Below are 18,834 nucleotides of genomic sequence, written 5' to 3'. Positions count from 1 at the left end.
GATATCACTTTAGAAATCCTTAGTCATTTGCTCAGTTTTCCATGTTCTAATATGGAAATAGTAGTTTTCAAAACTTACTGTATGTTTTCGGGCAAAATAGTCTCCTTGGCCTCAGTTTTCTTGACTATTAAATGGACATAATATCTCTCAAGACTGTGCAAGGATTATATGCAATATGTAAGAAACGTAGCAAAGGTAACACACTAGTCAACATATGTTAATTGATCCCTTTGCCTGGGCATTTCCAAGAGTCCCAAACAACCTTAAGTCTACAAAAAGAATGTAAGAATAAAATTTTTACAAGGTTTAAAGATAACATAAAAAGCTCTGAGTGAAAATATAATGTTAAATAAATTGAATAATAAAGCTTATTAGGTCAATTTGCTAAAACTCAGTGGTAATGGAGTCAAAGTTCAATGCTCTCAGTGTGGCCATTTTGTTCTCACAGGTGTGTTATTTTTTCATTTTGCAGAATCATCCTTTGTTCAAAAAAGAGCTAAATAATAAACAAGTGCTACAAACAAGGCCCAGAGGTTTTATAGCTTAGGAGCAGAACTAAGGCGAGAACTCCTCTTGAGTACTAGACTCAGTAAATACAAATTCTCTCCACGCAAAACTGAAAGTCCAAAACCTTAGTAAGAATAAAATGTTTCCACAAACTATCCAAAGTCTTTAAGTACTACAAGAAGCTAGAAAGAATTTCAAATGAGGTTGTGAGAAATTTGCTTCATGTTTAATACCTTTCTCCTTGTAAACAACAAGCCAGCACACCTCTACAAATACAGAATGAAAGCTCTGATACAATATTCACAGATTCAAAAAATGAACAAAGTTCAAACGTAACATTTTTCTCTGGCAAAATTAGTAAATAAATTGGCAACCTTGTCAGATAATCATTTCAATCTAGCATTTTACTTAGTAGAAAGATATTTGTAGAAAATCTGTAAATAGTATGCTTCTCCCAAAATGCTATGTGAAAGATGCCATACACAAGAAATTACATACTCTATGATTCCATTTATATGAAATTCTAAAAAAGCAAAAGTAGTGATAGAAAACAAACTATTGTTTGCCAAGGGCCAGGGTGGAAGGAGAGGACTGACAGCAAATGGATACAAGTTTCACAAGTGAAATAAATGCTCTGTATCAAAATTATGGTGGTGGATCGACAATTGAATATATGTTTTCAAAACTCACTGAACTCTATATTGAAAACTAGAGTTTCATTATGTGATAATGGTACCTTAAAATTTTTAAAAGGATTATACATAATAAATCAACATGTTTCTCAAAAAAAATTTCATTAAAATTTTTTACATAAACAATTTGTAGAAAATCTGCAAATAATACTGTTCTCACAATTATAAGCAGTGTTTACTTCTGACATTTTTATAAGAAACATTTGTTCAATGTTCTTCTTTTAAACAAGCAAAACTAAGAAGTACTTGAAAGTCACCCTGAACGCAACTTAAAATCCTCCAAAAATGTTTCGTACACTCAGTACAAAAGGACACAGTACTTGTCAGGTCTTTGAATACTTTTTCCAGAATGTAACAGCAAACCATAGGTTGTAAATCTGGGTTGTAGGCAATCTAAATGAGTGGCACAGACAAGTGGTACTGTGGCAAATTGAGCACATGGCCCCAAGTGAGCTGCGATCCCTGGGTCCTGTGGGTTGATGCCAGGGAAGAACACAGGCTGCAATGCAGCCAGAGCTTCTGATTTTTAAAGAGAAGGAGAAATAAGGACGTTTAGGAGAAATTTCCTGATTTTTTAGAACGATGGTTCAAATTTTTTTTTACAACACTGTATGGGCCAAACAACACGTCCCATAGGCAGAATTATGACCTCTGGTCCACAGTGCATGCTTTCTGAACTTTTTCAGTGACCAAGTATTGCCATCTTTCTAACTGCTTACCTCTTTATTTGTATTAAGTCTAAAATAATGTGGAATACTAGAACAACTAAAGTAAAATTATCTCAAAATTATATGAAGACTAGTCACTTCTGTTCATTTTGCTGAAAAACCAAGTCCTGTTTACATTTCTAAGCATACTGGCTGGTAATAAAAGGAAAAATCAATTAGAACAAAGGAAGACGAGGTGAAGAAAAATCACAGCTTTAAGACTGTAGTCAGCTTCTAGAATCCACAGAAATAAAATAATCCATGTGTTGAAATTTGAGAACTTCATTGCCCCAACTAGTCCAACCTGGCTGTAAATTTCGAGCAAATAATTCCAAACATTCCCCATCTGGCTTGATATAGTCTTTAAGAACCTCTGTTCAAAAAAGAGAAAAAAACAAAAAAATTATTAAGAAAGGAATCAATTTCCTCTTAGCAGTTCAGAGCAGAAAAGCAGGGGTATTACCTTTAAAAAAAAAAGACAGCTAATTAATTTCAAGGATTTCATCAAAGGCATTACTATTTATAGTTAGAAAGTCATTTGAAATAAGCACTCTTGAAATTGAGAACAATACCATCAGAACTTAGTAGTCCTGATTTATCAGTTTTCATTTATAGATGAGAAATGAGGATTTTAACACCCACACAGGTGACTTCAGTTTTCCAATACTGCTTATGTGTCTCCTGAGTCTAACTTGATTCAATTTTCAATAAATGTAATCCATGCATGAAAAAGAAGTCCACAGGAACAAAGACAACCCACTTAAAAGACTAAGATAAAATATTAGTCTCTGCAAACATATACTTTAATCAAAGGCAGTAAATGAAGAGTTAGATACAAATAGAAATATTCAAAATATCTAAGAAATAACCATACCACCTTACTATAACTTGGTAGTACTAAAAACATTCCTCCACTTCCAAATTATAGATTCTTCTTTACCTAAAATTTCACCATATTACTTTTAGTTAAGTATTCCTTATTCATGTATTAATAATCATTGAAAAATCACATTTTGTTGGGGAAAAGGTACCTAATATATATGTGACCTACAATAACAAAAAGAATACCACATAGAAGCTTTTTTTAGAGCACATGCTCATTTGTATGACAAATATTTAAATCAATTTAACCTTAATCATATTGCTGGCTAGCTATATTAACCTATAGGAACTGAGTATAAAAATAACAATTCAGGGATGAAAGGTCACTAGAACAGGCAAAATAGAGTTCTTAATTGCTATACAACATTGAGCCTGGAAGAAATCTACCAAATTCCCTTTAGGAATGATAAGGGTTTCATAGAAATACTTGATATAGGGAAGGTTCAAAAGACAGTATGTGAAAAATTCTGTTTCATAATGTTCAAATGCTCTCATTGCAAAATAATTATTTGTCAAAAGCCCTGGGCCTGTTTATCAAAAAAAAATTGATGAAAAGTATTGTCTATAACTCAACTGAACTCAAATTTGGGCTTTGATAGCTTCTAAGAGATGCTGACATGAAACTTCCAGTCCTTTCTTAAGTATACAATCAAATACTACTAAACTTGAAAGAGAAAGATTTCCCCAGAGTATTAGAGGACAATAAACCTATATCACTTTTCCATTTTTCCCCATGAATTCAATGCCTCACCAGCTTTAATTCACTTTTAATGTGGTCTAAGGTTATACTGAAGCAAGGTTTTGTTTGTTTGTTCCATTTTTTTGGTACAAAGATGTTAGCAAATCTATTTTGGAACTTCAAACTGGAGTCTAAACTGGAGTAAATCAGGCAAAATGTTTACTATTATGAGTACCCACTGCAATCAGTGTCTGGGACCTAACAAAGGAAACAGATTCCATGTTTTCTAAGAGTTCACAATCTAACAGAGACAGTCAGGCACTTGAAGTGGCAAAACATAAAACTAAACCCATTTACCACTTCCCTCTTTCTCAATGTAACACAGTTCTGCACGGCTTTTTTTCTTTCCAGTGGAGAAAAAAGAAAATGGAGTAATGCTTTTATAATGATAACCACATGTTTAATTTTAAAACAAGGAAAAATAAAAGCAAATTAAGGAAATGCCTTATTCTTACTAATTTTAAATATCAATTTAAAAATAAATGTAAGATCTTAAAAGTTCTTATCACAAGAAAAAACAATTTTGTAGCTTTGGTAATGGATGTTAACTAGACTTGCTGTGTTGATCAGTGACCATTTCTCAATATATACGTAAATGGAATCATGATTTATATACCTGAAACTAATATATGTCAACTATATCTTCATTTAAAAAAATAAATTCAAATATGTAAGTTTAAATATGAACATGATATATGTATACTTTCGTAAATATGTAACATCTGGCATTACTAAAACATACTTCTAATCCATGAAGAAATAATCTGTGCATAGCCAGTCATCCCACTTTTGCTCAAGGAATAAGGGGCAGGGCTTGAGGAGAAGTGGCTCAAACATCAGTGGATGGAATCTCATCAGACTATGTTTTGCTCTTCAACAGAAGATATTAGTGAGTGAAAAAGTAAAAAGAAGTGTAAACTCCTCTAAGGTAAAATATGAAAAATAAAATTTTGACTCAAATACTTTCATTTCACAAATTTCCTACCTTAAATTAGACATAAGAATGTAATTTATGTTAGGTAGTAAGCCAAAGCTATTCATGCTTATCTTTTAATTTATAGGAGGAAACTTCAAAACTTAATTTAGAGTAAATGTATCATTTTGAAATATAATATGCTGCCAATCTGGTCTTTTTTTCTCTTTTTTTATATTTTGCAGCAGAAGTAACAAAACTTTCTAAATACATGTTTCTATAAGCAAGAGAACAATTCATTTTATGAATTTGCATAAAGCAGTTTAAGAACATTTACATGTAAAAGTTCTAAGCATTACATTATATATATACAATGTGTATTATCCCAAATCCCAGAGTTATGATTCCAGATAAAATATATTATAAAAATATGGAAGTTCATTTCTGGTGGCTTTAACTTATATAGCTTTATACCTAAAGTACATGTACTTGCTATATAGTAACATGAACTCAAAAATAAATGATGACAAATACTTCTTGTCTACCACTCACTACTTAAATTAAAACATAAAGATTATATATATCAAGTCATACAGACTTCTTTCTCCCCAAATCTAATTTTTCTTTTTAAATGTTCTCAATCCTAAAAGTGTGGTCACGCTGCTCTCTACTGGAAATGTGACAGAATTGCATTTCATTGATACAGGCTATAAATGGTAATTTTTATTAGTATTAATAAAAGACTAATTTTTATTCACTATTTTAAAACCTTGACTCTTAAAACTAAACTTTAAACACAATTTTACTCTACTTAAAATGAATTGATAAGTAGTTTATCATTTGAGAATGAGACCTGGGTCTTAGCTTTTGGATTTTTAAAAGAAAATTAAAACCCTAAGGCAAACACTAGATTAAAGCTTTGGTACTCACCAAATTATAAACAAAATTCAAATGAGAAGAACATAAATCAGACTTCCTCCACTGAGAATAACTGGTACCAAACATAATTTTTTTCTCTAAGAACAGCAGAATCTCACTTTTCATTTAAGTCATATATTTAATGCATTAAAGAGTCTATGAAGTCCAAAGTTTAAAGGCAATTATTCACTAAGAATCCTTCTCAAGGAATGAATCATTGGTAGACAACTGAATATTTCTCAATGAAGTAATAAAGACTCACCTTCATAAGCAATTTAAAATGACAAAAATCATAAGTACTACCAATAAAAATTACCTTGGGAATTTGTATTCTTTCCTATACTTTCTAGCTCATGCACTATCCCATAGTCTACAAATTAACATGATAGGCTGGCAGCCTGTATTTTCCCAAGTGACAGCTTGAAAATTTCAATTTTTTAAGCAGGGATCACCAAACTAATAGAACATATGTTCTTGAAGAAATTTTTGAATAGTAGACTTCGAGTATCAAATTCAGTATCTCTCCAGGACTTAACATCCATATTTTTTTTAACTCACTTGAAAATTTAGCATTTACTAAGCTTCTGTATGCTAAAGAGTTTCAGATATATTATAACCAACCCTCACAACTCTAAAAGATTAAGTATCATTATTCCCTTTTTAAATGAGGACCTTTGAGGTGGAAAATAATTAGTGACTCACTTAAATAGCAGAGTCAGGATTCAAATTCACATTAGTCAATCTCCAAAGCCCAAAATTTCCACAATTCCTTGCTTCCTACTTTCACTGAATGATGAACATTACACTAAAGCATTAAGACTAGTAAGAACTACAGGCTGTAGCAACTACCTTTCCAGTAGTTGAGAAAAGCAACACTACCTCAACATAAAACTGGGAGTCTCTACTGAATATCAATGGGATTCTAATCATCTTTCTGCCTGCTATTCTAAGCTCCTGGTTTTGGAACAAACAATGAGTAGAGCCCTGCAAGTAAAATAAAGCCCCTAGCTAAACTACAGTCCTTAGACACCTCATCAGTCTTCAGTCTGTCAAGGCCAGTGACAGGGCAACAACTGACAGTAAGGGGAACCTAAAAAAATGGCGTAAGAGGGAAGGCTGAGGTGATATAACAGTAATCTATGCAGTGTGCTGGCAGTCCTGCAGATCTGTCTCTTTCTTCAATGGTGTTTGAATGGAACAGACCCGGGTACTCCTCTTCTTCCAGCTTCTGACCATCCTCCAACCTACCTCTGCCACCAGCCAATACCATTTTTCATGGTTAGCTCCATAGTGCCAACAAACCATGAGCTCCCAAATTCATCAGAATTATTCTAGTGAAGTGGAGGTCACCATCAACCACCTGGTCAACCTGCATCTGCAGGCCTCCTTATACATACCTACTCTGGGCTTCTATTTCAACTTTGAAAATGTGGCTTTGGAAGGCATGGGCCACTTCTGAGAGTTGGCTAAGCATCTCTTGAAAATGCAAAATCAGCCCTCTCCCAGGATGTGAGGAAGCCCTTCCAAGATGGGTGGGGTAAAGCCCTAGAGGTCACAGATGTTACTATAGCCCTGGAAAAGAGCCTGAACCGGGCAGGCCCTTTTGGATCTGCAAGCACTGGGTTCTGTCCATATAGATTCCCATCTCTGGATTCCTGGATAGCCACTTCCTATATGAGGACTAACCTCTCTGTAGGCTGACCAGCCCCAGGCAAGTATCTCTTCAAAAGGCTCATCTCCAAGCACAAATAAATAGCCTTTGAGGGGGGCCCTCTGCATCCCTATGGTTCAGAGTTTCTGCCTAAGCCTCTCCTGGCCATGATTAAGTATCTTTTTAACCACTTTGGAGCCCTCTCTCAAGCTGTGGACCAAATAGAAACAAATCATTTTGCAGGGGAAAAAAAAATCATAAATTCTGCTATATAATTTCAAGTTAAAAGAACACACAATAACATTGATTTGATTTCCAAATCACTAGACTATTCAATGCTAAATTCAACCTTTCTCAATTTCACAGAAGTCACAGCAATTCTATTTTATAAAAACATACCAGCAAGAGATGGCTTGTGTGAGTGAAGAGTACACGGCACACTGACAATTAACTTGTGATCTGGAATGGGGAGCACTTTTACATCTGTATTCCTAATTAAGGTAGAACGACAAAGTAAATTTTATTTTAAATGACAATTTTTTTACATATAAGCCATAGTTGCCCTAATTTTTTTCACCTTTCAAATTAAGGGAAAGAAAATTGTAAAATTAAGAATAGAATCAATAATAGAAGTCAACAACTTAAGTATTGAGACATTTCCAAAAATTTCTTTTTCTATAATAATGACATTACACAATAGGTAAAACAAAAGATGATATAAAATTTCATGAGGCATACCATTCACACTTTTCTGGTTTGGGCAATTTTCGAGTTTCAAAAATATAAATGTTAAGGAAAATAAATGACCATTGTATTATTATTAAAAGCCTAAAACTTATTACATTCATACAATTTTGAAAAACCACTTCTCCTACCTTATTGGGAAAGCAGCTTTTTCTTGAACTCTCCCCAGTATAAGACCTTCATAAGGCTTTTTGTGTGGAGAATCCAATGGGAACACAAACTCTCCTGAATTGGTGATCTTATAGGAGTCAAAAAACAACAAAAAACCCCCACACGTTTGTAAATATCCAAGAAACAATTTTTTTCCCTATCAGTATATAATTTCTACCAAAGAAAAAGAAATTACTAAACCTCTAGGCTAGTGCTATCCAACAAAAATATAATATGAGCCACGAACGTAATTTAAATTTTCTAGTAGCAACATTAAAAAAGGAGGAAGACCACAGTGAAAGATTTTAACTACACATTTAATCTAACAACCAAAATGTCATCATTTCACTGTGTAATCAACTCAAGAAAGTTATTGATATACATCACATTCTTTCATTCATCCAGTTCTTTGAAATCAAATGTATATTTTATACAATACCACATTTCAATTTTAAATAGCCACATTTCAAATGCTCAAGAACCGCATATGGCTAGTGACTACACTGGACAGAGCAACTGTATCAGACTAAAAAACACCACTTCATCATCTTGCACACAAAAAACTCTACTTTTCATGAAAATTCATTTCTAGAAACTGTGCCATCAATTCATTTATTCATTCATTCAAAAAACGCTTACTGATTATTGGCAGCATGACTAAGTAGATCATAATAAAGTATTTTTCTATACTTATAAAAAACAGTGCCATTAAATACAGTCAGAGCTAAAACTAATAATGAAAGAAGTTGGGGATCAATAAGATAAATACTTGGTCCAATTTCTTGATATTAGAAATCCAGAAGTCAATTCATTTTACCCTGGAGTGATCAGACTCTCAAAGACTCATTTCAGCTAACCAAACTCAAAATGCAATTTATAGTAACATCTCAATTCATTAACCACGGAGATGTATGTTTTCATTATCAGAATATTTATGTCTTATATGTATGGACTCTTTTACCCTATTCTGAGGAACCTAAAAAGTCAAGCCAATAAAGTCCTTTTGTTACCTCTAGGGCACATGAGAGACAGCATCTCTGGAAAATTCTTATTCTTTGGATATCCTTTATCCAGAGTGAAGATTTCTCCTTCTGTTATAACAATATGTATAATTACCTAATAGTGTTTTATATAATCTACTGTATTTTGTTTTAAACTCTGGTCTTATTATCATGCCATCTCTTAGAACTGAGTACTACTATAAATAGTCAGTTTTTAAGTATTAACATTTCCCAGGTTTTGATTTCTGAAGGTAATATTTTCCTGACTTTGGGCCCAGTCTCTGACTATGTAAGAACTGTCAAATGGACAGGGCAGAATGGGGTTTTATATTCCTCTCATGGTCCTATACCAAAGCAACCAAAGCTAAGCCCAAAGTATGTTGTGAAAGCAAAGATAGAACTGCAAATATTTGTTTGTCCAGTGTCAATAAACAACACACATGGCTACTAGAGGATATTTCAGCAGACTACAAAGTACCCATAAAGCACATAAAAATAGAACTCTCCTGTATATAAAATGAATATACAGCTGTATAAATACTAAACATTCAGTTGACAATGACTTGGCTTATCTTTTTGAAATGTAGGAGGGCTTTTGTGGAATTCATCTAAATAGGCAATGCTTCTTTAAAAGGATGTCCAGTGAATTCTGAACTGATGCCTGTTTTCCATATTTTTTGGTATTCTTAGAGCAGAGATGTTAGAGATCATTCAACCAATCCAAAAGTGGAATCCTTTCTTTCAGAATAAGCACAGGAGCATGTAAGATACTGAGGACCAAGGTTAAGATTGAAAGCATGAAAAGTTTTTGGTTCTAGCATCCTTCCCACCTCTTCCACACTGGGTTAGTTTGCTATTCTCCATTCCATCCCCAACAACATAAGGAAAAAAGAAAAGAAGTCACAAAGGGTAACTAAAATTGTGGATATGTAGAGAGGAAGAAGATGAAGGGTAAGACATTTCACGTGTAGTGATGGTCAGATTATCCCAAGTTTTTGTTTTTGTTTTTTTAAACTACAGAATCAGAGCTTTTTAAACTGTCATTCTGTTATCTCACTGAGTGATTTCCTAAGGCTAGCAGTTTAGGACTCTACTAGAAAGAACAAACAAAAATAGGGAACAAACAGGTAAAAAGTCTTGCGATTAAGTTTTTTTTAAAAAGTAGAAGTTTCAATTAGAGCATGTTGAAAGAATAGAGCAGTGACATGTTAAGCATTTAAAAACAGATGCTACTGTCTTACTATGCTGATGGACAGTGACTGCAATGGGGTATGTGGGGGGGACTTGATAATAGGGGGAGTCTAGTAACCATAATGTTGTTCAAGTAATTGTAATTGTACATTAATGATATCAAAATTAAAAATAAATTTAAAATAAATTTAAAAAAGAAATGCTACTGTTATGTAACTTACATGTCTTGCTATATTAATAAAAAGTTAACTTCTGAACTTACTTTTACCCAGTGCCATTCAGCAACTACGTCCACAGACCAAGAAGGATAAAGCTCTTCCTTTATAAAACGTAGGTGCTTCTGTCTATTAGTCACCCAAGTAATAACAAGACAGTTTGGAGCAGCCAGTTTAGAGATAGGTATTTGCTTTATTTGCAGAGGTGATAAGTAACTATACCTAAAAATAAGCAGGAAAAAACGTTAGCAGATTTCACTGCAAAAAAAAAAAAAAATAAGCAGGGAAAAGACATTGACTCCAGTAATACAAAGCTCCAATAGCTATTTATTTGTATCTTTAAATACGAAGCTTCAGTGACATCCAGTGGACACATTATTACATGCAAGTGAGAACTTCATTTTTTTAGTTACCAGTTTTAAAATGTCAGGCTCTATTTATCATTTCTAAATATATTACATTTCAGTAATTTTACTAATATTTATAAGACTTTCTCCCATTTAAAATTAAGAAAATATTATTTGGTTCCCATACACTGTACATTACACAGAAACTTCATCACGTGCATCTTAAAACTGTCTCAATATTCTACTACATTTTCAACCCTTGGTCTATCCTGCTTCCTCTTCCTTTTCAATTAATTCCACTAGGCTCCCTGAAACCCTCATGCTTTCATTACCAACAACAACAAAAAAAAAAAAACACTTCTTTATTTTAGTCTTGTACCTCTGGCCATCATAGTATGAAGCCTAGTTTCTCTTCCTAGAACACCACCTACTCCACAATACCCAATCAAATCAATGTGACCCTTTCTCCAACACCCAACACACACAACAGAGAGGTCAGTAGTCTCCTAGCACCCTTACCCCAGCTTCCACGCTGTAACTCACCCACCTTTGCATAAAATCCCTTCTCTTTGGGAGGTATGCTGTCCAGCAGTGCAAGCCTCGAATGTTCCTTTTTGAACCCCTTCCATCTCACTCTCCATATTCAATGAGGGTTTACCACTGAGATCCTTCTACCTTACTAACACAAGTCTTGCCATTATCCTTGCCAATTTCAAAGCGTAATCTATGTAATGTGCACACCTCCACCGTTCCCCACCCTAAACAACCATGACTGCATTCATCCCACTTCAGTAATTCATTCTGGAGGCCATAACCTGAACGGACCTTGTCATTAGTCACCCTAGCTCCATCTCTGAAACCATGAACACTGATTTCTGGCTATAACCTCTTACTCTTCACCTATTCTCTGACCTTACAAAGCATTCAGTCCTTCCACTTTCCTGAATCTATCAGTTTCTCCTGCCCACATGCTTCTCTTCACCACTGACAACCAATCACCAATCACTCACTGCCCTCTCTCTAGCACCCTAAACTCCCCTCCCTTTACCACTGCCCTACAGCTCCATTACACCTCCCAACTTAAATTCAATGCAACTTCAACACACTTCAATTCAACTTCTTCATATGGAGAAAATGCAGAACTGAAGAAATGGCTCGTTTAAATCCATTCTCAAGCTCTCAGAACTATTCAACAATGCTTTTACTTATCCGTGGTCAACTACTACAAACCCTCATTTCCTTTCAAGTCCCTGCCCAAACTCACTCTTAACACATGAAGTGAACTTGTACGTTGGTAAGAATAAACGTGACCAGACCCCTTCGGCTACCTAACTCTCCCCTTCCTCCATATACTTTCATTTATCTATTACCATACATTTCCCCTTTCAAAATGGCATGGTTCCACCTATTTAAAGCTTATCCTCCAGCTGTGTTCTCTCATTCCTTTCTTCTAGCATCTTGTAAATGCTAAGTATTCACCTCCTGTATTTCAACTTCCCTAGTAGTTCTTTACCATCAGCCTAAATAGGTTTACACTGTCCAATTTTAAAGGAAGAAAGAGGAAAGAGGAGGGAGGAAGAAAAGAGAAAAATTCCCTCAATTCGGTTTTCTGTCTGCATCTAAGCTAAGAACTGGAATGCATTTAGTCTTTCTTTCTCTCCTTTATTTTATTTCTCAATTGACTACAATGAGGCTTCTACTGGTATACTTGTTCTAGAAAAAGTAAAACTAACTTAAGAAGGAATTAGACAAATTTATTCATAGTAGGTTAAGGATAATTATATTTTGACACATATTTCTAAACTTAAGAGTTTGATATAAAAGAAGGCAAAAATGTTGCTGTTCATGTTAAATAATCTCTCTGAACTGGTTAATCAGTAACCTTAATCATGAATAAATAAATTACTCTTGACATTCTTACTACAAGAGAATTATCTGGTTAGGGGAATTAAAAATTTTGAACTAAAATGGTTCAGTAGTTTCAAATAACCTGCATCACTAAGTTACACTTTTAGCATTTGTAACTAGGAGGTACAAAGGTCAATAGCTTTTAGAAAGCATATCCTATTAGATAATATATTTACACTTACCTATTACTTCTTTTAACTGATTTGTTCTGCCATGGTGGATCTATCACAATTACATCATATGTTTTCCTGCCTGAAAACACACATACAATTTCAGAAAATACCTTCTGTATGTGATTGCTTTAAAAAATAAACATGTTCTTCAAAACTGAATCTCAGAGGGATTTTAACTTAATTTCACCTATTGTTATTTTTGCAAAGACTACCTAAAAATAACTATACCTCACTTGGCTGGACACCAATGATTTGTAAATGCGCTAAGTCTTAGCAGCCATATTAATGTGGTCCTTTCAATCCTATGTGGGTTTTCTTGTTTTACTTTTTCTTTTAACTTTTTATTTTGAAATAATTTCAGTCATATAACTGACACATTGACCAGATATAATATTTCCCTAAATCCACTAGAGTCCTTTTTTCAAGTCCAGGGTCCAAACTGGGATCACATTTTGTATTTAGTTGCCATGTCTCCAAATATCTCCTCTAATCTGGGAAAGTTCCTCAGTCTTTATCCTTTACAACCTTGACACTGTTCAGACTACTGGTCAGTTATTTTATAGAATGTCTCTCAATCTGGCATTGATATTTCATCATGACTAAATTTAGGTCCTTTATTTTTTGCAAGTACTAGAGTAATGCTGGGTCCGTATCAGCACTGTGCCTCTCTGATCAGCATTAGAGCAACATTGCAGGAAGTACAAGATGTCATATGCCTCATTGGTGAGACTACTTTAGTCACTTGGTTAAAGTGTTGTCTGCCAGGTTTCTCCAGTTTTCCCTTTAAAATATCCTGTGTCTGATATTTCCACCTACTATTTTGACTATGCAATTACTACAGTGTTTGCCAAATGGAGATTTTCTAGTTCTACCATTCTACCCATATTTATTAACTGATATTAAGTGTAAGGAAGAGCTGTCCCTTTGTCCGTTCTCCTGCTTTTATAAACATAGGTGTATTTTCATAAATGTACAATCTCATAAGTAATCAAAAGAATGTTAATTAAAATAATACAAATAAAATTTAAATTAAAAATTATAGAAGTTTTTAAACTATGAGAGTGACAAAGATCAAAAAGAATGGGGAAAAAAGTGTTCAAACATAGCATGATTTCCTCATTAGTTGTTATCCTGTCATTTACTCTGCAGAATTTATGACACTATGACATGAATAACCACTCGTGTAAGTTGGCTTGATGGCAATGAAAAGAAGCTTTTCATTAACAAGCTGTTACTTAATAACTTAAAACTTTGCTATAAAATGTTCAAATAAAAGCAGATTAAATTCAACTTGACCAGTATACCTCTTACTTACCTCATACCTTATAGTATTATAATAGTTGTAGTTAATTAAAAATATATAAATTACTGAGATAAATGACTGATGCAGACTATCTTGTTTAATCTTCAAAATGACCCTCAGAAGTATGTATTATAGTGAGACAGGGACCATGGGCTTAGACAGGGTAGGGTGAGGGCCTCTGGAAAAAGCAAGGCAAGATATTTACAGTCAAAACAATGTAACAATGTAAAGTCCTATTGAAACTCTGTGTTCAGCATTATGCAAAGTCAAGGTCACACTAATTCTCTAGGGTGAAGATACCAGACTAGGAATACAGACATCTTCAGTGAGATCAGTTAAAGGTCAAAAGGCCAGGAGCAACTTGGCCTGGAATGTTTGAGTGTTCCACAAGGGTATCTCAGCATAACCCGTGACCTCACTATAAACAGCCCTAGCAAATGGACAATAACCCAGCCCACCTTGAGGGCGGGGCAGGTGGTACAAGTCCATACCCTAAGCCCTCAATGCCCAAAAATCCTCACTGCCTATAAATCCCCTAGACAATGCACCACCCCAGGCTCTCTTGTACCCTCCTGGCTCGAGCCAGGAGCTCTGTCCTCTCACTTTATTTCTAAATAAAAGCCTCTCCCTGGCTCTCCTACCTTTGGTGTTTGCTAAGTTGATTCTTCGGCTCCACAAACAAGAACCCCGGCATCAATACTATCTATTTTATAGGTTAGGAAACAGACTCAGTTTTATGAAGTGGAGTAACCCAAAGACTTGCAGTTAAGCTTCAGAATCTAAATTCAAACTCAGGTATGTGTGACTGACTACCTGTATTGAATATAGACTTCAATATTTAGATTTTTTAATGTTATACAGGAAAATATTTCAAGAAATTTCTGACAATAAACTTGACCATTAGCTTAAAATGTAATCATCTAAAAGGCTAGCAATGGTTTAAGGATTAATATCCATATCCAAAGTGTTTCTACTTTGCTATAAATAGAACTTAAAGTTATTTGGTCAAACCCTACTGTATCCTGAATTCCTCAGTACAGGGCAGTAACTGTATTTGCTTTCTGGGGGGCTAATTAGCTTTTAATCCACTGCTCACAATAAGAACTGCAACTTTTTTTTTTAAGAAGTCAGCACTTTAATACCGAATTTAAAAGAAAAATTACACTGAGAAATTAAATGTTTATTCTATCCTCATAAAGTGTTGACCTCATTCAGCATTCAAACTAACTCTTAATTTTGGGGGCTGTAGAAATATTCTCTTTTTCTAATAATAAACATAATAATTACTTACAGTTCACAAGTGGGTGCATACAAGAAATGTCAGACAAAAGAAAACTGCTTTTTGGTGGTAGCAGGTATTTCTGTCCCATTAAAGTAATCATTTTTGTGAAGCTAGAGTTGTTTTCAACAACCCGTGAAAATAAATCCTGTTCCGTAACAGACTCATCTTCCATCAATTGCAACGTCTGAAGTTCCATTTCATTCAGAGAAGACAAATGCTTTGCCATTTCACATAATTCTGACAGTTTACAAGTATCAAGTGGTAAAGTAATGGGCTCAATACACTTGTCCTGTTTTTCAGAAAGGGGACGAAGAAAGCCACTTTTGAGACCTTCTTGGATTAACTGTGAAGAACCATCCAAAATCAGCCCCCTGATCTGTAAGAAAATTTAAGTACATTAAAAGGGCATTGACATCAACAAAATTTTCTAAATAATGGAATTCCTACCTTGCTTTGAATATCTGAATATATGGAATGAAATCAACATGCTCAATGTTTACACCAAAATAATTTTATATTACAATGAAAAGATAAGAATGTGTGAGTAGACCTATGAATTGCTGTTTGGTAATTGTGGAATGAAACAAACTTCACAAATTCACTTATAATTTCTGAATAAACACACCTTTAATTTTATAAAATACTGCTTAAATTATTTTTTAAAAAGGGGGATAACTGTTGCATGAACATATAAATGAAGTTTTACAAAAATACAACTACAATAATTATAAATTAAAAGCTGTGTTCTGCTTCTGCACAGGATAGAGTACCAGGAATCAGATTTAACATTTCACATGAAATTACTTTTAAAATTGTATAAAATGTGTTCTTTTTAAAAGGCTTTCAGACCTTAGGTAGATGTCAAGCAGTACAGAACAGTGGTCCCTCAAAACAGAGAAACAAATGAGTGCTCCAGCTCACCGCACCGAGAATGCTTCCAGGCAGCAGCACAGGGAGGAGACCTACTCAGGGCCCCACAGACTCTCTGAGTTAAGGGCATGGAGCTGGAAGTCTGAAAGGCCAAGGCAGTAGAGTCTGCAGGGCAGAATACCAATGGGGAGAGAGCTTCAGGCAGTCCACTCAAGCCTCCAGCTAAACACTGAGCAGCACACACACGTGCTGAAAACACCCAAGTTTCAGAGAAAGAACCAGATGAAATGATCAGAGAGAACAATCTACAGAGCTCGCAGAGGGCTGGGCACATTTAGTGCTCCCACAAGCCAAAATGGAAAATCATGTAATTTATGGGCATCAGGTCAACTACTCCAAAGGTACTGCCTCAGTATTGGGGAAAAATAATAGCTCTAAAGTCTGCTCTGGTCCTAACTTAAAAAGCTCAATCAAAGTCTTAAAACCTTAAAGGAAATATCAAAAGAATTAATCAGTTTCAAAATAACTTTCTCTAAGAACAAAGCTCAAGAATATTTATAGGAATATGAAAATATCCAGTACCCAACAGACCAAAATCAAAATGACTTATGAAAAATTAAAAATTACCAGGAATATAAAGCCACAAGAAAATGCAACACATTATGAAAGGAAAAATCACTCAATAGAAACACATAGGAATGACAAAGATGATACAATTAGAAAAGGCTGGGTAGGTTTGCCTACAGCCCATTTAAAAAGATGAGGAAAAGTAGAAAAGGATATTAAGGCACTTGTTACAACCACATTCAAATTCAAACGTGTATAGAAAAAAAAATGAGCATGTTAACAAGAGACATGGAAACTGTTTTTAAAAAGATGAAGCTGAGCTTCTAGATATGAAAACTACAATGCAGAAATGAAAAATACACTAGACTGGATTGACAGCAGACACTGAAGATGAAGAGATTAGTGCACTTTAAAATAATACAATAATCTGTCCAAAATGAAGAGGGAAAAAATATCTGAAGATGTAGTGGCCAGACATTTCCAAATTACCTTAAGACTGTGAATTCACAGATCCAAGCTCAATAAATGGAGAAGAAAATTCAATAAGGAACATCATAACCAAATTGCTGAAAATCAAGACAAAAAAGAAAATGTTCAAAGCAGCCAGACTTCCACTTCCAACCAAGATGGATTAACAGGAACAACAGTTCTCAAGACACTGGGTATCTTGACAGACAATAATAAAGAATAGCGAAAGAAATCAGAGGTAAACCCGAGACTGCCCTAGCTAACTGCCCTGAGAGTTTCCAGGCCACAAGAAGAATCTGGGCAGAGCCTGGAAGAAATCCAGAGTTGAGGAGACATGGGGAGCCCAAGAGAGTTCACAGGACAGGATACCAGAGAGAGAAAGACTACAAAGAGAAAGAACTCTGTAGATCTGCAGGTATCACACTGGAGAAATTCCCCTAAGTACTCTCTGCTCAAGTGTGTAAGGGACCTACCCAGGACAGGAAAAGGGCTACCCAAAAGGACTAGAAGAAACAGTGCTTGGAGCACAGGGCCAAGAATAGTACTTGTTTCTAACATTCAAACTCTTGATTCATAGGGAAACGGGGAGACAAATCACCATGGGTCTGTGTATGAGAAGAGGCACTGACAGCTGGAAATGGGAACTGCATCTCCCTCCAAGGCAGAGAGCAGATCTGTTTGCTGTTCAGGTTAACAAAGGCTCCCTTTGGGGCAAAAGATTGGATAGGTTAAAAGACTGGAGTTCCCAACCTATCACAATGTGAAGTAAATGATGACGACAAATAACACTGCTGATGACAAATGCAAAACACTACAGCCACTTTTGAAAACAATTTGGCATCTTTTTTATAGTGTTAAAACATTTCCCATCAATCCAACAATACCACTCCAACATGATAATTTAAAACTTTTACTAATGATTCTTAAAGCAGATCTCTAGAAAATCAGAATATTTTAATGAAATTTCATATCATGACAAAACACAACTGATGAGAACCTATGGCATGCTGTGGTGCCCAGAGAAAATTTCATAGCATTGAATATTTTCAATAAAAAAGAATTCATTAAGACAACTCAGAAAGTCAGAAAACATATAAAGCAGAAATAAATTAGGAAATAAAAATGTATGATAAATTTCAAAAACAACTAGCAAATTAAGTAAACCATTTGCTAATCTATTGAGAAAGAGTAAATACACGATATAAGTAATGAAGGTAAAATAACCACAGAAACAGACTAAGCATAAATTTGAAAAACTGGATGAAATGGATAATATTCTAAGATAATAACAATTTACCAAGATCGGCTACTACAGAATTTTTTTTTTTATCTAAAACTGATTTCCAAAGAGGAAAAAGGTAAAGTTGTCAAGAAGTATCCCCAGAAAAGGCAACACAACAGGATGGTTCAAAGGGGAGGACTAACCAATTTTTAAGTAACAGATTACTCCAGAGAACTGGGGAGGAAAAATGGGGAAAACTTCCAACATCTATTGTTTATATTTGTAAATATCTGCATATAATTATACATATCAAACAAAATATACATATATTAGATCAATCTCATTTATTACTGTCTCAAGTAAAATATTAGCAAATAAAATCTA

General features: G+C 34.5%; 1 protein-coding gene across 9 annotated transcripts in view; it reads right to left on the bottom strand.

Annotated features, from left to right (window-relative positions):
- Nucleotides 1–711: 711 nt before the first annotated feature.
- METTL4 (methyltransferase 4, N6-adenosine) overlaps nucleotides 712–18,834 on the bottom strand; it is a 35,457-nt gene continuing 17,334 nt past the window's right edge. For 7 of the 9 annotated variants that reach the window (XM_017664297.3, XM_017664300.3, XM_017664299.3 and 4 more), the window contains 7 exons: nucleotides 15,333–15,699; nucleotides 12,748–12,817; nucleotides 10,358–10,532; nucleotides 8,914–8,994; nucleotides 7,885–7,991; nucleotides 7,409–7,500; nucleotides 712–2,279 (listed from right to left, as the gene is read on the bottom strand). In XM_017664297.3, the coding sequence (XP_017519786.2) occupies nucleotides 2,134–2,279; nucleotides 7,409–7,500; nucleotides 7,885–7,991; nucleotides 8,914–8,994; nucleotides 10,358–10,532; nucleotides 12,748–12,817; nucleotides 15,333–15,699 (1,038 nt within the window). In that variant the 3' untranslated portion in view covers nucleotides 712–2,133. The remainder of the gene's footprint in view (nucleotides 2,280–7,408; nucleotides 7,501–7,884; nucleotides 7,992–8,913; nucleotides 8,995–10,357; nucleotides 10,533–12,747; nucleotides 12,818–15,332; nucleotides 15,700–18,834) is intronic. The other 2 variants (XM_017664302.3, XM_017664301.3) reach the window with 2 other exon arrangements.

The sequence above is a fragment of the Manis javanica genome, chromosome 9 (assembly GCF_040802235.1).
Source record: "Manis javanica isolate MJ-LG chromosome 9, MJ_LKY, whole genome shotgun sequence".
NCBI classification, from domain to species: Eukaryota; Metazoa; Chordata; class Mammalia; order Pholidota; family Manidae; genus Manis; species Manis javanica.
Note: the sequence above shows the minus strand (reverse complement) of the source record. Positions and strands in the feature narration are given on the sequence as shown.